The following is a 23,079-nucleotide window of genomic DNA, read 5'->3' on the forward strand; positions in this document are numbered from 1 at the left end:
GTCGGCGCGCTGTCCCCTGCTCGCCTTTTTACGACAGCCGAACCCGATGCCGTCCGGCTCCCGGCCCAGTGGGTTGGTGGTGCGTGCGGCCGGAACACCGAGCACCGAGCTCCGGCTCCAACCCCCATCCGCCGACGATGAGCCCCTGCCACCGGCCCGGCCGCCTCCGCGGCTGGGGATCCTGCCGTGCTCTTTCGTTTCCCCGTCGACTCCGACCGAGAAAGGCTTGACCGCCGCGCGTGCCCGAGCGCAGCTTCCTCCGTCCCCGCTCGGCAGCATCGTGTACACCACCCGCCCCCGCCCCGCCTGCTGACTTTCCGGCCGCGCCGCCCGGCTTCTTTACGCTTCATCGGTCAAGTCTCTCCGGCCGGCCACTTGGTACTTTCGTGCCCGGCAGATGCTTCTCAGTTTCCTTCGGATGCTTCTGCTACCTAAGTAGCTAGTTAGTAGCTAGCAGATACAAACGATGTGATGTAAAATCTCTGATCTTCCTGCATGGCATTCTGAATTTGTGATGTCCGGAAGACCGGGATTGCCTACTGGAACACCCCGGCCGTGCCTGTCAGCGACCGTGAATCTGCCTTCTCCAAACCTGCTCAACCTGACCACACCGGTTTGCAGCGAGATGGGCCCAAACTGCCAACAAGTTTTCTGAACCGATCGAGCATCAGCTCGGTTCAACGACTGAAGCCTGAAGGCACTACAACTACAAGCCTCGCGCTACCAACCGCACCCTCATGTGTCTTGCAGTTGCCGATGACAGGCCTCATGCATCTCGCAAAGCCGTATCTGCAGGAGATATCCATGATGCGCCTTTCTGCTGGAATCACCCCGGGAAATCAAGTCCTACGCCCATACAATACGATCCTAGCTAGGGCTCGCCACCATCTCTTGGCTTTGAAGTTTTGGCGAACCTGACGGAGGGGCATTTCGGTCAAGGCAGGTAGTGGGAACGGGAGCGAGCCCTAGGTAGTGGCCGGGCACGAGGAGATGTTCTTGCTCCGCCCCCCACGCACGAACCAACCAACCGCCCGGAACCCTAGGATAAGAAAAGGGCCAAGAGGGGTAGTAGATAATTGAGCCGGGCAACGGGGGATCGAGGGCGAGGGGTTCAGGGGATCATGCCCCGATTTGACCGCCACTAAACTAAGCTAGCTAGCTAGGCTAAAGCGCAGGGCTTCTGGCCGAAAGCGTAGCTCGGCGTCGTCCTCCTGCTCCCCTGAACCGCATTACGGGATAGATTAAGCTTAAGCAGATACTCTGTGGATATGCCTGTCGGGTGGAACCACGACGACGGCGTCCACGGTGACGCTCCGTTTTGCACTTCTGCTATACCGGCTAGAATGCACGGTCTCATCTCTGCTGGTTTGTGGTTTTATCTTCGTTCTCTTCTAGACTGTTCAATCATGCATGTGCTTTGCTGATGAGACGAATCTTTATAAAGCTCTAAGGTGAACTTCTGAAGAATTCAGACAGTAGTAATAACAGCTGCAGCTTGTTTACGGTTCACAGTGTTCAGTGTTGAGCTCTCCTATTCCTTAATGTGGAGTTCTCGGCTCATTTCCACTGGACGTTTGATTAGCTCTCTAGTCTCTAATCTAACCTGATGCAACAGCTCGAGCATAGATGATTGTGCAGTGGCTATGATCATATCATCATGGCGATCGAATCCGCGGTGCATCGTGCCGGAGGGGGAGGCATTCAGAAAGGAAATTTTGCCCTCAAGAAACGATTCGGCCATGAGTCGCCTAGGGCGACTCGTGTGGCGCCGTCACTCGCATCCGCTGCTTCCACCTTCCTTTCCCCTCTGACCCGCCGCCGCCGGAGCTCGCTGATGGAAGTCCGTCCGGCCGCGATGAGGGTGGCGGCAGGCGCATCAACTCTCCCACAAAAGAACTTTCTCACTCCAAAACCTCCTCCACCCCCTCTTCTCTCTTGCTGCTGCGCTAGTTGCCGGCAGCGGGCTAGTGGTGCCCTGTTCCGGCGCCGGCTGCCCTGATTCGGCGTTGCCCAGGCCATTCTAGTCCTCCCTAGTGGATCCATGGGGGCGCTCGCGGGACCAGGGGGGCGGCGGCAGCGGCGACGGCCTACGGCGGCGGCGGCCCTGGTTTCGGATCTAAGCATCCCCGGCCCAGGGGACCCGTCCTCGACACTCAAGGCCGCTACCGGGCGTCACCGGTCCGCCTCCTGATTGATCTGCAGTGCCCGGGTTCTGGAGGTCCGGTCGCCTCCCTTTGCTGATGGTGTTGGATGCCCTCCGCCGGGGTGGCTCGGCCTAGTTGCCAGCGGGCCACTACGTACGGCTGACGCGGCGAGTCGTGCGGATCCCCCTTCCTACGGAAGGCGGGCCACGGGATGCGCTTGTCGTGGTGGGGGCAGCCTTGCGTTGTATTCATGGCGGCACCGAATGGGGAGAAGAAGTTGCAGGTGAAAGTTGGTCTTGGTTCTTGAACCTGGGCAATGATGACGTTCGCGGATGGCGTTTTCCTTCGTGAAGGCATTGTCAAAGCGATTTCTGCACCACCTCTCTTGAGTTCCTGGTGAAAACCCAATCCGATCAGCCAGATGAGCAACGGGGATGACTCAATGTCACATTCTTGTTGGAGGTGTTGCTCTGGGATCTAGGCTTTGATGCTTGGCCATGGTGGAGGTGCCCCCTATGTCCCGTGCAATTATCGGCAGAGCAGCAAGGCGTTACCATAATCTGGCAGAATGATTCTAGCGTCAAGAGTTTCTAAGTAAACAAGTGATGCAAGGAGTTGTTGTTGTGCATAGATGAAGCAAGGTAGCAAGGTTGAAGCAAGGATACAAAAGAATCTTGAAGCTTAATCAGCGTCGTCTTGGAACGTTTTGCAAGGATGAAACGTGGACGAAGGTAAGGATTGAAGCTTAGTCTTCTTAATTTCTTTCTTCGTTTTAGAATTTTCTTTCTTGTATTTTTTGATCCTCATTTGAGGTTAAGAGTCTAAAAACTCTTATAATAATTGGCTATAGACATTCACTTATGAATGTTCAAGGCCGGAAATTTCCTTTATCTAGAAAAAAGCAACAACCACCGGTCAATAAGCAAAGACGCCGCGGACTAACCGGCTGCCGTTATAACTGAACCATGCATGCCGCTCGACCGATGCACCATGTGAGGCCTGATGATCCATCTCGTGGCGGCCGCTCAGGCAAAGAATCATATTTCGGCGCATCATCATCATCAGCTGCGATGCGAGACGTGCACGAGTAGACTAGATGCTAACGACGACTTGAACCGGCGAGCTAACGACCTAACCAACCAGTTAGCAGAGAGATCCTCTTTCTGTTAATCAGTGTCTCATTGTTGCGACATTATGAACTGCTTCCATATTCTGAAATCTTCCATCAGGTTCTCTAGAGCAATGAATACCTGCTTTCTTTTCTTTAGTACTATACCACAAGCTAATGAGAGGGGAGGGAACAATTCCCTGTTCAGTCAACAACTCAGAAGCTAGAGCTAGCTGCCATCCATGTATTCATTCAGAGTTTTGTATAGCGCATCCAAGAAGCGGTTGTGGGATTCTGCATCAGAATTATTCAGAGAAAAAACTGCCTCTGTTATCGACTCTGTCCTAATCATGGATCTCTTATCCCTCACCCCTCACATGCACAAGGCACACCTGACATCGAAGAACATGGGATCAGATTTATATTGTTACGGATCTGCCTTCTGATCTACGTATATATATCATCTTTAACTATAATACACTACTGTGCATGCAGTAGCCAGTTAATAGATTATTCTTCTCTACACATGCAGCAGTCCAAATCTATGGAGGCCAAGATCGATGCTGCATGAAAACTAGGTAAGGGAGATCTAGCAAGAGGCGAACTGACAGTCCATAATTGTTCATCTCCAATGTAAGAGTACTTGTTAGAAGAAGAAAAGATTAGCCCTAAAAATGTTTAAATCATCCACTCTCAATCTATTTGGAGTAGATAATAATGTGCATAATTTATTTATGACGTTCTGTCTCTTTATAAGAAAATGGAACTTTATTATATGTAATGTTAGTTGCCTTTTGGTTGTGATGTATAAATAGGATTTTTTTAAAAAAAGGGCTGTAAAAGAACTACCATTCCCAAAACATTTACAAAAATATAAAACTGGGCTGAACAATTACTAGTAATGCTTGTTGAATTCAGAAAGCAAGAACAGCTGCAGCCTGTTTATACTCCACCTGCTCCTTATTGTTGAGTTATCGTCATTTCCTCTGAAATTGTTCAATTAGCTCTGTCGTCTAATTTAAGCATACATAATAACGCAGTGGCTATTGCATTATGGCAAGCGAATTTGCGAGCGCATTGTGCAAGGATTCATTCGATCTGTTGCGAGAAATAATGTGTTGCCTGAGCAGTGAGCAGATTCCAAAATCCATTTCGTCGCCCAGTAGCTACGACCGTTTTTTTAATCGCTCTCTTCTCGTCTCAGCAACCAGTTCAATGAACAACGATGCAAAGTAACCTGCTGCCCTTATATATAATTGTATCGCGCCGATCGGCACCATGGGAGGTCTCTCACCATCTACATGTTGAAAGTTAACGGCCTAACCAAACAAATTAGAAGACTCCTCTTCTTGTTAATATATGCCTCAACATTATGAACTACTTTCATATTTTAAAATCTTCTATCAGTTTCTCGGGGATAAATGATACGACACTTGTTTTTATTTTCTTTTGTACTACCAGTCTACCAGAAGCTCATAATGAGAGGGAACAATTACAATCTGTTTTTCGCCAACAACTCAGAATCTAGAGAAGCTGACATCCACGTATTCGATCAGAGTTTCATATCATCCAAGAAACGGCTGTGGGATTCTGCATCAGAATTTAGAGAAAAACATGCCTCTTTTATGGACTCCTGATCATAAGATCTCATAGACATCCCACGCATGCACACCAGACATCAAAGAGGGGACCAGATTTAAATTATTGCAGATCTGCCTTCTTGTTGTTGTTGTTTTTTTTTTCAGAAACCGGGTTTATATTTCACATGAAAATCTTGGTGGTTACAGCCCAGATCTTACAAGGATCCCCTTGAAAGAAAAGAAAGTTACAAACTAGTCCCTATAAACTCCTCTCGGTATTCATAGCCGCCGGTGGCCGGAGCTCGAAGCTCGAAGCTTGAAGCCGACCTCCTCCCTGGCAATGGAAAGTATGTTTTTTCAGCCATCTTGAGCAGCGCATCGACTTCGACATGCCTTGAGAACGCTGAACGACCCGGCCAAATCACATCGGCAAGCACTGAGGAATCTAGCGCCTCTGCCAGGAACCCCAGCTTGCCGGACGACGAATCACCCTGAAGGGAACCTGAACCACCCAAGCAGGTGGGAATGGAAAACCAACCCGATTCCTCGTGTTGGGAAACATACCTTCCAAGATCGTCGCCGAATAAGTCTCGACGACAAAGCCAAAGAAGGGACAAAAGAACCCAACCATATCCGGAGCAAACACCAGCACTCCATATCCAGGGGACTCGCATCTCAGCAGCTCATTGATGGCACCAAGAGACTCACCAGCGCGGCGGAAAATGAGCTGGTGACACTTAGGGGCTGTTTGGATGGATGCCTAAGGCGCCACAGCCTAACCTTAGGCGTGTCACACCACGTTAGGCAAGCGTTTGGATACGCTACTAACGTTAGCGCGCCACAGATTGTTAGGCACATTGCCACCAGCTCGCCACAGCAAAATCATGCCACGGTGCGGCGCTCGATTTGGCCGCCGCACCCTCTGGATCGCGCCACACTCGCCTTTATTCCATACTCGCAGTGCCACCTCAACCCTCCGAGCTGGGTCGATGAACACGTAGACGACTCCACCGTTGCCGCTGTCCTTCACATCATCAGCTTGGAGGGAGAAGAAACTTGGACGGCGATGCATTGACGCCCAAGGAAGACCTGACCTCCATGTACCGTCGTCGAAGAACACACCGTCGATGATGCCAACGAAGTTGTCAGCATCTCCACCAGCGCAAACACCGACGACCACATAGAGAGACAAAAGAACCAGTGCGCATCTCACCACCGCCACCGGGAAGATCTAAACTCCTAACAAACTAACACTGATCCGCCACCACTTCGTCTGATCCCCTCCTCCTCCGACACCGGCGAGGGTGCCAGAGGCGAGGAGCGGTCGAATCGGCGGAGGAAACGGGAAATCGCCGTTGTGTCACCGGTGGGAACAGTAACAAGGGGGCAAAAAACTTGAGAAGGAGCATCTGCCTTCTTTTCTGAGTATATGAGTATATCATCTATAATTCGTATGCCAAAACTTATTTTTGTTACCCGTTGTTCTAGCATTTATCTTAGAAAGAAACATTCAACACTTATTACAAGAATTTGGAGATTCTTTTTCTGTAAATGTCGGCAAAAATTTTGTGCTAACTCAACATTTTCCTGGTTGTGTCAATATCTTTTCTGAATCCAACGATTTAGACTTCTCTGAAGTTGTGTCGATTCAACAGTATGTGTTGATTTAATATTTTGGTTACTCCATGTGATCTAATATGTTCTCATTGATGCAAAAACGCTTTGCAACACACAGAATTCGAACATATCCTCCTTATGATCCCTTCTCGGACATCAATATTATTGTGCTTGATCATGTCGATTATAAGATCGTACATGGAAGAATTCGATAGCTACTTAGGGTGGACAACACTTTGGGTCACAGACTGGACGATCTGTCGCGGCGGCGGCATTGCATACACCGGCCGGGTTCAGACGAGAATTGAGCAGCAATACAGTACTCAAGGTCGAGGTCACGGTCACCGGAGTCCGGCCGGAGAAGAAGAAGGGATGATACCTCAGACGGACCTGTTCGCTGCCTCATCACGCCAATCCTACCATGGCTCCCCTGGTCGTTGTCCTCGTGGTGCCATCTATATTCCCTGTGTTCCATTAATCTGACCCAATGCAAACTTTGGGGTTTGGAATTTAGCCTTCAACGCGGCGATTTCTATTCATCACATACGCGACTGGGCGCGACACATCGTAGGAAGGTTTGCTGCAATACGCCAATGCCCATCTCACCCGCATCGGTTCGTGCAATACAGATATCCAAATAAAAATATTCTATGAAACAAACCAAATACAGATATTTAAATAAAAAATATTCTATGTCACGAACCAATTATTTAAATTAAATTCTGACTGCACCATTATATTTTCTACGGTGAGATCTTCAAAACTAGACCACGCTTGACTATATTTAGATGATATTTTTTCTGAAATATTTTTATTTATTCTAGAACAATTCTTTTTTTATTCTGGAACATTTTATTTTTCTTCTTGGAGCAATTTCTATTTTTGATGCAATACATATGGAATATTTTTATTTGTTCTAGAATATTTTATAATTTTTTAGAGTGGAACACGAAATTTGTTCTAGTTTCACCATCAAATTGCTCTAATTAAACAAGTCATCCAAATAAATTTATAATTTTTTGATACCGGGATGTGAGAAACTGCTGCATGTAGCAGCGGTGGCTACGTGGCTGGTGGGGAGCCGGTTGCCGTGCTTCTGCGTTAGAGCAAGAACAGTACTTTAGCCCGCTGCCGACTATAAGAGTTTGCTATGTCATCTAAAGTTAATATTGTAGTCAACAAATATAATAGATTGGCTATTATGTTGGCTAAAAGAGTGTTGTGTAATTAATATTAGACCCACTTGCATACTTTCATTCTCTCACCTCAGTCTGGGAATTTGTGCTATAGCCAGTTATGAGCTGGCTACTATTCTACAGCCAACTCCTTCTCTCTCTTCTCTCTTCTCTCCTCCACCTCAGCATAAATATAATAAAATAAAGCTTATAGCCAGCTGACTAGAACTTATTGTACCTGCTCTTAGAAATAGATACCCCTTCAACGCATCTTTAACCCTGAACATTCTTAGCCACATATGACATCTAGTTTCAAAGAAATCGAACAAAAAGGAGTGTGGCATATCAACCAGCCAACCAAAGAACATCAATCAGCAGCCCAACCCAACTTGAACTAAGAACAAATCATCAAATTCCCAGCCATTCGTCAAAGCAGATTTCAGGAGAGAGAATCCATTCGGATGGAGTAAAACACAGCCCGTCCTCTGAATGCAACAATTTTATTCCACTCAAGCCCAACGATTTCTTACTAGTACAAGGTCGAGCCCGCCGTCGCATCAAGAAGGGATAGATGACACATTCAGAGACGTCCGAGGCGGGCATTGCGGGTTGCAGGCGGGGCCGCAGTTGGCCTTGCACTCCTCGTCCGTCTTGTAGTACTTGTCCGTCCTGATGCAGTAGTAGCAGGCGCTGGGCGGCATGCAGAAGTACGGCTGTATCACGCAGAATATCAGCGTCACCTTGCCCTCGTCGGCGGCGGCGTCAGCGTCAGCGCTCGCGCCGGCGAGGCTGTTCGGGTAGCCAGCTCCGGCGGCCTTCGGCGGCTGAGGACGGCCTGTCGATGCGGATCGCAAAAAACAATCACATCCGTCAGGGAGATGATTAGTGTCCGCGCACCTGTGGCGGGGATTTAACGGCCGGCGATCGAGCTAGCTAGGGCGGTAAGAACCTAAGCAGATCTAGCAACATGAGGTGCCGTGCTCACATTGTGAAGGCGATGCGAGGGAGAAATTTCAATATTTGACATTCAATACATACGCCTCATTGAATTTGACATCTAATTCGCGTGGCTTTCGAAATTTGACACGAAGGCTGAGAATTCTTTTAATACGGGGTTTCTCCACCCTTTTCCTTCCTTTTCTTCTTCTTTTCCTTTTTCTTTTCATTTTCCGGTCAGTTTTGCCCGCCGGCATTTCCTCTCTCGCTCGTGTCTCTCTCAACCGCCGCCGAAGCTCCTCGCGTCGCCACGATCGCAGGACTTCCTCTCCACCGCAACGTCCGTCGTGCCTCACATCCACCTCTTTGAGCAGGTCGGGCTCGAGTCCTTGCGCTGGAGCTCAGAGACGCACCTGCCGAGGAGCGGCCCTGGGTTGACTTCTCCAGCGAGCTGCTTCAATGGTTCCTCGTCTACGCACGCGAGGTGCTTGCGCAGTATGGCGCGCTTGACATCTTCTTGCTAAATGTGGCCATCGGTTGCCACACCAATCTTGGGCTGGCCACCGCCGCGTGGCTCCGCCACGCCATGGAGTGCATCGTCGAATCAATCTTGGTCTCGGTGACAACACTGAGGCCCCTAGATTGGCTGACTCTCCCAGGGTATGACAGCCAAGTCAGCGCGAGCGCCGAGCAGACTCTCCAGGACGATCTCCGAGACCTCATGCATGTTAGATTTGGAAGAGACAGGTACAGGAGAAAGGAAAGCACCTTTCGGTAGGCGGGCGCTTAGTTTTGATTAATTCGGTTCTTACTAGTCTCCCTATGTATATGTTATCCTTTTTTGAAGTACCGCGTGAGGTACTTCATGAATTGGATTACTTGAGGTCTAGGTTCTTTTGGCAAGCTGATGACCAAAAGAAGAAGTATAGACTTGCTAAGTGGGAGATTTTGTGTCAACCAAAGGATATCGGAGGGTTAGGAATTAAGAATATTGATATTCAGAACAAATGCTTGCTAAGCAAGTGGTTGTTCAAGTTGATCAATGAGGATGGGGTCTGGCAAGAGGTTATTAGGAAAAAATACCTCTTAAACAAGTCCATTGGTCAAGTCAGCAGAAAGCCTGGTGACTCGCATTTTTGGACAGGTTTAATGAATGTGCGAGACACCTTCCTGGAAAATGGAAGGTTCATCGTTAATGACGGCAAGGAGATACGATTCTGGGAGGATAAATGGCTAGGTAATTTTACCCTTAAGCAAAGATTCCCAGCTTTGTATAACATTGTCCGACGTAAAAACGATGTGGTCGCCAACGTTTGTAGAACAATCCCTTTGAATGTCTTGTTTCGGAGAGGTCTTCACGGGATTAACCTCCAAAAATGGCGTGAGTTAGTAGATATGATTGTGAGTGTGTCGTTGAATGACTCTAGGGACACTTTTAAATGGAACCTGCACCAAAACGGCTTGTTTACTGTCCATTCTATGTATGCTTTGTTGATTAGCAATGGACAAATTAGACAAGACCAAATCGGGTGGAGATTAAAACTCCCGCTCAAAATCAAGATCTTCTCTTGGTATTTAAGAAGGGGAGTGATCTTGACAAAGGATAATTTGGCCAAAAGGAATTGGAATGGTAATAAGAAATGCATATTTTGCTCAAGAGAGGAAACAATTCAACATCTTTTCTTTGACTGTCATGTTGCTAAGTTTATATGGCGGGTGGTCAGTCTCACTTTTGGCTTAGGAGTACCGACTAGCATTATGGATCTATATTCCCTATGGCTCCTCAATGTTAGTGCTAGGACTAGGTCGAAAATTCTTGTGGGCGCCACAGCTATATGTTGGGCAATTTGGTTAACTAGGAATGATGTTGTTTTTGACAAAAGTCCTATTAAATCCTATATGCAGGTACTCTTCAGAGGAACTTACTGGTGTCGTTTTTGGACTCTACTCCAAAAGCGTGAAGAAGACACCAATGAAATGAAGGCCGCATGCAGGATGCTGGAAACATCGGCGATGCAAATCTTCGCTCAATATGGATGGCAGTTTAGTAATAGAATAACTTTTTAAGAGGTGTCCTATTTTTGATGTTGCCCCAACTGCGTTTGGGTTTGTGTTGCCATCTGTGGCAGGAGTTGATTTTGTAGTTTGGTGTGGACGGCTGTCACCCGGTTGGGGGTAGGTCAGGAACTTCTTTCCCATTATCTAAAAAAAGGTACAGGATTGGAACAGGCAAACGGTGGAATAGAGTTCGAGCTGCAGAACATGTCTTTTAATTTCCAGCTACAAACTGGAACAAGCTCCTGAGTCTTGATGTCATCCAAGTGCTAAAACTTTTTTGAGAGATTAACATATACTGATTTTTCCTTGCTTTGTTGTATCTGTACACCACCCAGAGCATGGCGAGCAAGGAGAGCAGCAAGACGAGCGCGTGTGCTGTTCCTGCTACACCTTCGCACTGCCGCCCGTAGAAACGGCAAGGGTGCTGGAGTCAGCCATGGCTTGCGGAAGATTTTTTGGGTGCTTCACAGCATTGATCGATTCGCGCGCAGGGCATCGGCGGCGAGCGCAATAACGAGCGACTACGGCGGCGGGTTCGGCAGGGACTCGGGAACGACTATGTTCGAAGCAAACATAACAGGAAGGGGCACTTTGGTCACTTCACTTGGCCTGAAAAAATGAAACGGAGAAGAATTCTATAAAAAGGAGAAACTCCCGTATCGAAAGAATTCGCAGCTTCGGTGTCAAATTTCGAAAGGCAAATGAATTGGATGTCAAGTATAGTGAGGTAAAGGTATGAGTGCCAAATATCGAAATTTCTTTGCATGTGAGGAGCGCGGAGACAAGATGTCCATCGCCAGAGCGGCCGCCCCCCCTCATGTTGCTAGATCTTCTTGACTTTTAGCTCTCGCGTGGCCTGGTCGGCGTGTGGCGAACTATACGAGAGAGTTAAATAGCAACCGCGCCTGAGTTTATAGAGAAAGGGTAGGTCTTGTACATGAGATGTGTTCAATAACTACAAGGAAATGTAACGAGTCCGAAGATTTGAACGGCCACATATTTATGGAAATGTAATTAAATTGTGAGTGTTATGCTGGACGAGCCTGCTTGGTTTGCTTCCGATTCTTTTACCTGCCAATAAAATCTTACTATTACTAATTAAAGGAATTGGAGGTTTTTTAAGCCTTCACGTAAAGCCACCTAGGTGGACACTCTAAAAAAATAGAGAAATTCTAGAAATTCTCACAAAAGTTAGAAATATCCGACCATCAATCTAACAACTCTAATCCTAATAATCGTTGGATCTATTATCTTTTCTAATAAATTACCCTTCTCTACCATTATAAAAATAGACTAAAATAACCTCTAAACATGTATCTAAATTACTCACCTCTGCCATTATAAAACAAATCCAAAGTAACCCCCTAATCTTCATGTAAGTTCCACTTATGCTATTATAAAAATAATGTAAATAACCTCCTAAATTTGCATATAAATTATCCAATTATGTCAATATTAAAATTTAAAGTAACTCCTAAATCTGAATCTAAATTATATAATTATAAAAATATTAAAGTACACCAATATAAAATTCTAAATTATTATTTATAATATTATTAATATATTATTTATTTTATTATTTATATCAAAACACACGTAGAGGTGTGATGCAAAATAAAATCTATTGCAACTAGATAATGATAAATATGTATTTTAGAGTATCTGTTAGAATACAAATAAATGAAAGAGGGTGTGAGATTAGATAATTATAATTATTAACTATAAGTCTTATTTTTATATTACTTCTAATTAGTCCGTGCGGGAGCACGGGTTGATAGGCTAGTTTATCTATCAATTAGTTTATATTTAAAAAATTATCACTTCAATATTTGTGACTAAAATCATGACAAGTTATTAGAAGTTGCCATATTTGATACTAAACTAAATGATTACTTAAATTTCTTGCTCACAATTTGGCATGCCCTGATTTTGACAAGCCAAGATATTGTTTTGCAATATTTTTAGCTGGGCAAAAATTTACATCCAACAAAAAGACTCTAAATACGTACTATAATTTAGATCGCACGTAATACATTCTATACATGATCTTAGTGAGCTGTGGGAAGCTATGGCCCATGGCTCATGCAACATGGTCATGATCTCTCTCTCTCTGATGCTGCATAGGCATATTTGTGCTAGATGTTGCTAGATTTATTTTCCCCTGGCAACGGTTTGAAATGCCCCTCACGGTCTCACTAGCATCGGAGCTAATCAATGTCGGAAACCTAGATCCTCTTTGGCAGGACTCCTTAACCGGCTCCTCAAGGAGCCCTACAAAACGGATGCGCAGCAAATGGCTCCGACGGTGAAGCCCTCCAAATCGTGCTAACTAATTGGGGCCCTTCAGTAGAGCGGAAACAAAAAAACTGGCTCCCGACAGCTTCTCCTCACTGTTTTCCATTCTTATTCTCAGGACCAAGCAAGGAGGCGGGCGGAGGGAGAAGTGAGCCGGGAGTGGAAGATGCAGGCTAAGCGCGGAGACGGCCCGCGACGTGGAAGCATCTAGCGCTGAGGCGGGTGTGGAGGCAGCCCGCGACGAGCGTGGAGGTGGCAGCAGGGTTGGGAAGGCGTGGACAGAGACGGAGCGGGGGGTTAGCACAGGGAGAACAAAGGATAAGGAGGAGAGAGAGAAGGGAATGAAAGAAAAATGAGAAGAAAAAATAAACGGCGCTGCTAGCGTCCGGATGTCCGGTGGAAAAATTTCCAGCGGATGCTCCATTGGTCCATCGCAATATCAAATAATAATGCCTACAAAATAAAAAATAAACATATGTAATATAGAAAATCACCGTTTGCAACATCAAAAAATATATTGAAAAAAGTTATTAGCCATCCGTTGATGATGAGGAAAAAAACTCTGGTTCATGTTGAATGGGACAAACAAATCTCTCATTGCAGATGCAACATCCAGCTAAACCACTGGCAACATGTGTGTAAAATATAGACAACATCGCAACATCTAGATCTACTTTGCAACATCCACGTGAAATACTTGCAATATTCTTCTGAAACACATGAAGCATACGCTTGCAATATGCCGCAAATCTGGCTGCCAGCACCCCACCATCGAGCGCGCCGTCAAGCTCCTCCGCCTCACCTTCTACCTCTGCGCGGACCTATCCCGCCTGCACTCCATCGGCCACACCGTCGCTATGGCCGCCGCCGCCACCGCAGCGAGAGAGAGCCTGCGGTGAGGGGGAGGGGGGCGTCGTGGCCGCCAGGGTGGGGGGCGCTGAGTCCTCTGCAACACCGTCACGCCACCTCCAAGCCACCTCCAAGAATCTCGCTCGTGCTCCATGAATTTTGCCAGTGTAGGGGAAAGGGCCGCCGGATCTGTGGGCGTTGGGGCTCCCATGGGGGAGGACACCAGAGTGAAGGAGGACGCCGGGTGTGGGTGAGGGCACCGGCGGCGGCTAGAGAGCTGCTGGGGTGGGGGAGGAGGACTCCGGGATGGATGAGGGCGCCACCGCCTGGGTGGGGGAAGGAGCTGCCGAGGTGGGGGAGGAGGACACCGGGGTGAGTGAAGGAGTAGGCGGCGCATGCAATGGAGGGGGCGAGCCGAGCGAGCCAACGGATGAGTGGATAGGGCGTCCGATCCGTCGGACTCCCTGTCCCTAGCATTACTGAAAAATAAATGGAAAGGAAAAGGAAAAAAACAAAAGAAAGCTATTTTGATCATCTCATCTATGTATTTCAAATAACAGGAAAAGGTATTTAGCCAAATGTTTTTTAACTCGACAAGTCAGAGAAGAAAAAAGCTACTCCTCCATAGAAAATACTGTTGAAAACTTTTTAGAGGAGCCGGAGTCCTGCCAAACTAGTCCCTAGCTCTTAACACAGGTGAGGTGGAGATGCAAGGAGCATTTAACCAATAGTAAAAAAGCGAACTACAAATAATCTTTGAAAAGGTCCGGAAGTTCATGGTATTCACTATGGAAAAAAGAATTAACCTGTTTTATAAGGGAAACTGGACATAATCTTAAAAAAATGTATTTTTGGAAGTCCAATTGAACCGCTGTTCTGCCCAATCGGATGTTGTTTTATTGCAAGTGACAACGGCAGGAAGATATAGGGTTTGATTGGTTGACTACTAAAATTTGCCATGTCAAAATGTGGGCATGCTAAAAGAATTTGGCATTTGTTTGGTTGAAATCCAAAAAATAGCTCACCTTCTACAATTGCTAACGATTTGGTAAAAAAGATTAGCATGCCTACATTTTGGCATGCCCATATTTTAGTAGCCAATCAATCAAACTTATAATGATGCCATGCTTGTTGCTTCAAGTAACACACCGTGATCTCCAGTGGCGAAGAAATCGCATACAAAAAGAATGGCAGATGAACCGGCTAATCAAGCAAAACGCTAACCAGCGTAATCGTTCGCAGTGGGCCCCTGTTTTACTTAGGTAACCTAACTTGAACCACCCACAAGAACACTTCATCGAGGGATAGACTCTTGGATTATTTCCATTTGACTCGATCTCTTCGAGAAGCTTCCACGGCTAGAATTCCTAGAGCCGCTCGTGAAAGGTTTCAGGAGCGAATTACGACGCAAAATACAGTTTGTTCTTCTTTCTGGTCAGTCAACCTCTACAGAAAACATGACAGGATGTCACAACCGCCATAGCTCACGCCAAGCTGTCTGCTTCTACAGTTCAAACAGCGATACGCGAGTCAAAGTGAATTGAGAGCTGGGAATTTCAATAATGGTCAGCATTGGACCCAGATACAAAGTTTGAACACGCTTTAGCAGCCAGGAGAAGAATAATACCAAATTAAATATCAATAAATACAATATACGAGCTTAGTTCTCTGAACGAATGTGGCTGGGACAAAGCTGTTTCCAAGGGGCTCATAACATATGGACATAGCCCCAGAGGCGACATGTATGGGAAGCACTCGCCACTCGCTCCCCGTCGTACAGTAACTACAAATCAATACTTACAACACCCGTTTGTGCAACCCAAGATTTCGTCATAGGAAAGAAGGAATCAAAGGAAAAAACAGAAACCACAAACCATGGCAGGAGGCCTCCTCCGTCTTCCAGATCTCTGCTTCTCGTCTCCTCCATTGTTGAATATCTCCTCTATCTTCAGACACTTTATATTTAAATTAGCTTAGCTATGAGATTATAACATAGCATCCATGTATGCCTTGGGTGCCTTCCTTCCAATAGAGGACGCTAGGAACCACACTGATTTTACCAAATTGTTTTTCTGCCAAAATCACCATTTCATCTCGCACACTTCACAATGAAGAAAGAACTACTGTTTCTTGGGCCTTGGTTCCCTTCGGCCTCCACATGGTCCGGGCTTTCACCATGGTCGGACCTGATTCAAGGCTCAGCACATGCTCACAGTGCAAGGTTGTTTCTCCAGACTCACTGTTGCAATCAGTGTGCACGGTGGTGTGTGACTGCAGCACACTATCCCGGCCACACTCCCTTTTGTAATCAAGCACAATGCTGGCCAATTCATGGTTCTCAAGAATAGAGATCGGTGCACTCTGAAAAAGGTGGACGTAAGGTTAACAGAAGATGCAGGTGGAAATATTTGTATACTAGGGACTGACTTATATGCTAAACTGTCTTTTTTAATAGAATTGTCAGAAGAAGCGCTGCCAATTAATTAAGCAGGAAGGAAAACTAAATGATAACCCCATTTGTCTCAAAAGTTCATGCCCACCGGTAAGTGAATGGTTGACCAGACAACCATACATTGCATATCATCAATCAAGCAAATAAGAGTTATCTTCTCATACTTTTCTTAGTTCAGATAAATTGACTTGTACACTGGCTGCTCTTGCACGAAAGCAACACAGCCACACAGGTCAGTGACATTGGTAGGTACATAGGTGACCAACCAAATATAGTTAAATGTCTCAGGAGAAGCATTCAGGTTGTCCAACTTGTGCATTAGTTGTCCTAAATAAGTTTGTCCTAAACGTCATATATTTAAAAGTGGAGGGAGTATTGCCCAAATGATATATATACGGAGACACGGCCAATTGTATTTGCCTGTTTGATGAATAGATAAGTGGGCCCCTAATCATATTCAATTGCATGATTTTGGGGCCCCTCAGGCACCCAACATTCCAAAGGTCATTAACTTCTGCAAACAGTTGGCTACTGAAGTTCTGGCCACATAACATACAGGATAGGACATAAGTAATCGATCTGCTTGCCATATGCTTGCCAGGCGCCCAAACAAACAACGAGGAGGTATCCAACAAAAAACACTAGGCAACCTCAATAAAGCGTTCAAAGGGGGAAAAGATAAATCAAACGATTATTCCCCTTAAAGTAACATACTTGAGTACGGCACAGAATAGTTCAAAAACAGAAGTACTAACAAATAGGTGTTCATGAATGTGATAGGGGTATCTATTTAAATCCCTAAACAAGAGACATTAACAGCTAGAATAAAGACACATATAATCAGAAAGAAAATTACCTCAAGAATCCATGCGATGTATTTAACATTATTGACATGCTGATTTATATCAAGATCAGCCCACCGAGGCTGCATAAAATAGAAAGCAAAATATATAAAACCAGCAAAATAAAAAAAATGAATGCTATGAGTAGACTTGCAATCTAAATATTAATTCAATTAACTTACAGTCAGTCCTGTTCGGACATAATTTGCTGCAGTACTTTTATCCTCTGGTAGTTTTGGAAGTTTGCGGTTGTCTTCATCAAGAATAGCAGATCGCTCAAAAAAGTAAGGCTCTATTTCAGTCCGGACTTCATCTGGAATTCTTGCAAGTTTCCTCGTAAGCTTGTTCATCATCACCCATTTACTGCGCATACAGACATAAATTAGAATAATTTGCAGAATGTCGGTGTAACACAAGTTGCACAATATTTTGAACAGAAAAAGGTATAAATGCAGCGGTTGTAGGTCAAACATAACATGGCAGTTGGCAGGGGTTAGCAGTTAGACATAAACTGCTAATAAAGTTCTGCCATTAATGGTATAAATGTATCGAAGTGGCTGAGATTTGAACCTTGTTGCCTTCAGTATCGTGTCGCCTGTTATAGAATCACGTATATGCCAATCCCGACGCATTCCATTTTTACCATTAGCACTAACCCATGTATCTACTTCAACAGTATCACCCCTGCAGCAGAATGGAAGAGCAAATTCAGAATACATCAGTACAACCCAGATGGGGGAGAGGCCGCCTGCTCACAGAACGCAAATCGTTTAGGTAACATAAGAAAATATATTAAGAGGTCAAATGAGGTATCTGTATCAACTACTAGAAGTCTGCAAACTGCCCACAGTGACATATAACTACACTCCTCAACAAGTTATTGTCAAACAGCGCAGAAAACAAAAGGGACCTTCCTTTCACATTTATTATCAAACAACTTGAAAACTCCATTCAACTGATACTCAATACCCAGCACCAAGGAAAGCTGTAAACATTAATCATTCTATGCCTCCATACTGTTGGCATGTCTCCGAGAATAGCCACAATGCCACATGATGTCAAAAGCTACAGGGTACAGCTCATTTCAAGCTCAAACCACCCTCAGAAAAGTGAAATAACATGTGATTCTGCAAACCATACCAGCATGGATAACGCTCGACGATGGCCTGCATTTGGCTAACCACCCAGAACAAGTTTCGTTTACTCATCTCTGGTGTGGAGCCGAATCCATCACCTAGCAGCCCAGCAGTCTTCACATGATTAAGAGCAGTTTCCTGCATCAAATCCAAACTTTTTTATCATCCAATACTAATTCACAACAATCCCTCGCCTGAAGAATAGAAAAATTATCACCTGCAAATGGTTCATCATCGTTTCTATAGACGCCGTCCTATCCGCCCCAATCTCATAGGACCTAATGGAGAAGTTCTGCCTGAACATGAGCCCGTCATGTATGATCCGGCCAAAGCCAAAAGTATCAGAAAGCATGTCAGGGCGTTTGGGCTTCCAGTCGAGCAGCGTCCACTGCTTCTCGGCGGCCAAGAAGATGGTCGTGATGGCCGCGAGGAGCATACTCCAGTCGGGGAGCTGGTTATAGAACGTCCTCGGCACCGAGGAGGGCACGGTCTCGTGCTCCCCATCTGCCACCGCCGACTTGCCCCCTCCGTTCACCTTGGGGACGGCAGCGTGGGCGCGCGTCTTGCCTGCCCTCACGGCATTCGACGAGGATCCTGGCTTCGCGGCGACTCCGCGGACGTCCAGGCTTTCGGGCCGCTCTCCGAGGCCGTTCTTGGGCGCGGCTGGCGCCGGCGCCGGCGACCCCGGGAAGAAGGCCGAGGCCGCGATGGAGGCGGCCATGGGAAAGATTGACCTAGAAACTTCCCCAACCAAATCAAATCGAGCGGCGCCTGCCTGAATACGGGATCCCAACCTGAATCAGCACGACAACAGCAATAGCATCAACAAAATCATTAAAGCAAACAAAAAAGATTCCTCGTTCACCCAGTTTAAGCGATCCAAAAAAGCAAGATTTGCTGCGCAGTAGAAATCACGGGAACAACAACAACAAATGCCCGGAACTCGCGAGAAGAAATTGGCGGTCAAACCAACCCGCCCAAATACGGCAAGCGGAAAGGAACAAAGAAAAAACTCACCAGTACTACAAGGACGAGATAGAGAAGAGAGAGCAAGGCCAGCAAAAGGAGCGGCAGGAACCCAAATCTCGCGGCGAAAACGAGAAGAAAACAGGGGGCGCGACGTCTCCTGAACACTCCGAGATCCACCCGGGGCAAGGATCCTGAATTCCCGCGATTCCCCCCAGCTGTAACGGCCGGCCCGAACAGCGAAGCGCCCAGAAATAGCCGCAGCTTATCGGGCGCAATCGCCACATGCGCCCGCGCCCCGGCAATCCGACCAGGAATCGGCTCGCCCCGCAACAAACAGCAGACCCGGAATGCGGGCGAGGAGGGAGGGAGGGAGTCGGCGCAAGGCAACGAACCTTCCGCTGGGCGGCGGTGGCGTCGGGCGAAGGGGGAAGAGGGAGGCCGCTCGCGCTCGGCTGACTCCGCTGGCTTCGCTGCGCCCTCACCACGCGGCCATTCGCGCCGGTAGTACGGGCGAGCGATGGGGGAAGAGGCTTCTGGCGGATGCGGGGGTGGTGGGCTTTGGCGGCTTCGGTGGCGCGGGCGCGTGGTGGTGGGGGGGTCGACCTCCCTTTCTCCGCTGGCACCGGGCTCTGGCCACCGCGACTTTTTAAAACCTGGCGTCCGGGGGGGCGGCGGCGAATGACGCTTCTGCCCCCGCTCGCCGCCCGCCGATGAAGGAAAAACGGACGGGTCGATGAGTGCGTGGCCCGGGCGGGGGGGAACGCGGGCATAGCAGCCGGCCAGGCCAGGCCATGCATGCGATGCTTCCTGCTGCTGAGCTGAGCAGATCTGCGCCAGGAAAAAAATAATGTTGCGAAATAATAATTTGATTTTGTTTATTAAATATACCGAAAGGGGCCGTTCACATGGAGCGGTGAGCTATGGCATGAGCTCACGGCATGTGTGGAGCACAAAGAAAAAAAATCTTCTTCTTCTTTATATATATATATATAAACAAAAAACAATGAAAAAATTCAAAAATAAAGGAGATTAGAAACACATCTCTTTTTTTTCTTTTGTGTTCTCTAAACGTACGGGCTTGTTTCTCTTCCTTACACAGAGCTCTGCATTTTCAAACAGGACTTGGGAATTCCACTCGTGAAGTCGCGCGTCCATGAAGCTCGAAGGCGCCTGCCATGTTGGCTAAAGGCAGGGCTTCAAGCCGCGACAGGGGTCGTCCGGCCCGGTGATCCGCCGTGCCGGTAAATGCAACCCTCGCCCGCGGGGAAGCTGACGGCGATCTGGATGGGGGAATTGAAGCGGTTCAGTTGGACATCTCTGTCCCGATCCAGGCACGCACTCGTCCCTCCGCGGCGAGTTAGGTTCCCCGGCGGCAGAGCTCTGAAGTCTGAACTCTGTTCTCCAGCGTTTTCTGAACATTGTTTTCAGAAGAAACGTTTTCAGAATGTTCGCATAGTTTTACAGGGCCATAAACTGGAAAAAGTTTACTGGAAGGCAGATCGTGACTCGTGAGTCGTGAGTTTCTGCAGATGTGGCCTGCAAATCAAGTAGCAGGTCTTCACACGTGCGCAGAAGTTTCCAGGTAGGGAGACCAGAGCTGGTACTGAGAGGCACTCCAGATTTTGGTCAGGTCGCTTAGGCCCCGTTTGTTTTTCCCGAGTTCAGTCCCGCCGCATGAGATATTTGAACATTAATTAGAAGTATTAAATATAGATTAATTATAAAACTAATTGCATAAATGAAGACTAATTCGCGAGATGAATTCATTAAACCTAATTAGCCTATAATTTGAAAATGTTGGGCTACAGTAACCATATGCTAACGGTAGATTAATTAGGCTTAATAGATTCGTCTTATAAATTAGTCTTTATTTATGCAATTAGTTTTATAACTAGCTCATATTTCACTAATTGACATTCAAACATCCGATGTAATCCAGATTAAAAAATAGTTCCTGGATCCAAACACTCTCTTGCTACTCCGTCCTCTGGTCAAGAGGTTTGAAGGTACTGGATCCGCTGGTCAGAGCCTTTGGTCCTTGAATGCCTGTAATGCAGGCCTCTAAAAACGGTTGAACAGTACGTAAATGGTGATGATCAGCGAGACAGTAACGCGGGCCGGGCCTCTAAAAACGGTTGAATCGAGAGTACAACTCGGTGAGTGAGGAGTGAATCTTGCCGAGTTCTCCTGCACGGGACGCTGCGGCGAGGACGGCCGAGTTCAGAGCAGCGGGATGAAAGGAAGGAGTGCTGTACTGCAGTGCAGGGCGGAAGGGGTGCGAGCGAGCGTGCGTGAGACGCGAAGGCCAAGTCGGTACCGGAAAACTGCTTCAATCCCGTGGCAACGTCGGCCGCTCGACGGCCGGACCCTGTACTGTACATGATGGATCGCCGGGACACGCCGCGCGGCCACTTGGACACTTGGCCGATCCGCTCCAGCGACGGGTACCGGCGCGGCGCCCGGAGGGCCGGGCAGGGCAGGGCCGCCCAATTATTGAGCGGCGCGACCAGCAGCCCAATCCCTTTCTTAAATCCTGTTCGTGGTGACACGTCGGCCCCTCGACGACGAGGACCCGCGGCCGCCGGCCGTCGGTTTCTCCGGCCGTGTCGTCGTGCTCCTCCCGATCGGACATCCACGCAGCAGGATCACCACGCGTCCGATCGATGCATGCGTGGATCATCCGCGTCAGAGCGCCGTGTCCTGCTGTCGCTCGGGATGATGCCGATGGCCAATCGCAGCTGAAAGCACGGGGAGGTGGCTGCGTGCCCGTGCTGGAACATGCCGCGCGTGCGCGGGCCGGTGGCACGCGCGCTGGCACGGTGCGCGCGCGCATGCAGATCGGAGCGGATCGCGCGCGCTCGGCGGGGCGGCGGGCGATGACGACGGCGGCCCCGATCGGCCGGCGGATCGGGGTTGGTGCGATCTCCCCGACCGCCCTCGGCGGTTTCCAAGCCCCGCGCGTCGTTTCCGCGCGCGGAACTGAGGCGCGCGCTGCACGGGCTCGCTCGTCGTCTTGCCCCGAACGGGGAGATGCGTGGACGCAAGGGGCATCCAGCCAGCCAGCCTTAGAGCCGGGGGAGACGTGAGGCGCCAGGCCATCGGAACCTACGAGATGACGACGACGGGCTTGCTCGGATCGCCGCGTCGTGTTCGGGCGGGCGATCGCGGTGCACGCTTGCCGTTTCTGCGCGCGAGCGGTTGCGAGGTGCCGATGATGATCGGATAGGATCCACCGGACAGTGGCAGCGGGGGGCGAATGCGAAGGGGACGGGCCGGGCGGCGCCGCGCGCGTGGCGCGATCGCGAAAGCCGCCGGCGGAGGTGCGCCAGCTGGCCCGATCTCTCCGCGAGAGCAACGGCGGGAGAGTGCACGCCTTGCTACCGTAGGTTTTCGAGACCGGCAACAGGAACGAGAGAGAGAGAGAGAGCACTGGGCTTACACTAGCATCCTGTGCGCGTCTGTGGACACGCGGCTTGCCAGCATTGCGCGAACGAAAGAGCACGGGCGGCCTTGGCTGCCGCCGCTACCCGATCCGAGCAATTTGGCCTTTACCCAAGTGGCCGGCTGAGACGCTGTGCGGGGTGTGGACCGGGGCGCACTGCAATGGCAGCAGAGAGGTAGTGCCAGGCCCGCGGCCTCCTCTTCACTGTAGCAGAGCGCACGCGTGCGGCGTGCGCACCGTGCACGTCTGGTCCCGCGAGAAGACGGGGTGCGTGGCGGCACCCGCGCCACAAAAGCAGCCACTGAGCATTGGACCCGGATCAGGGCAATACTGGTCACGTGACAAATGGAGCACAAGTTCTTTTTTATTTTCCAACAAAATCCAGGTGGCACGTTATCTTCCCCCGCGACGGCCAGTGTATAGAGCACGCTACAGAAACCGACCGAGACCACATACGCGTGGAGGCAGACGGCTAT

General features: G+C 48.3%; 1 protein-coding gene across 2 annotated transcripts; it reads right to left on the reverse strand.

Moving 5' to 3' along the window:
* Positions 1-15,363: 15,363 nt before the first annotated feature.
* Positions 15,364-19,792, reverse strand: LOC112889420 (palmitoyl-acyl carrier protein thioesterase, chloroplastic-like). 2 transcript variants are annotated; one of them, XM_025956037.1, is made up of 7 exons: positions 19,554-19,792; positions 18,410-18,986; positions 18,197-18,330; positions 17,627-17,740; positions 17,239-17,419; positions 17,071-17,139; positions 15,364-16,123 (listed from the first exon to the last, which is right to left on the reverse strand). In XM_025956037.1, exons 2-7 carry the CDS (start codon positions 18,911-18,913, stop codon positions 15,866-15,868), a joined length of 1,260 nt encoding a protein of 419 aa, XP_025811822.1. In that variant the 5' UTR covers positions 18,914-18,986; positions 19,554-19,792; the 3' UTR covers positions 15,364-15,865. The 2 variants fall into 2 exon arrangements, with proteins under 2 accessions (XP_025811822.1, XP_025811823.1); XM_025956038.1 differs by lacking the exon at positions 19,554-19,792 and adding an exon at positions 19,210-19,534.
* Positions 19,793-23,079: the final 3,287 nt, after the last annotated feature.

Source organism: Panicum hallii, chromosome 4 (genome assembly GCF_002211085.1).
Source record: "Panicum hallii strain FIL2 chromosome 4, PHallii_v3.1, whole genome shotgun sequence".
Classification (NCBI taxonomy): Eukaryota; Viridiplantae; Streptophyta; class Magnoliopsida; order Poales; family Poaceae; genus Panicum; species Panicum hallii.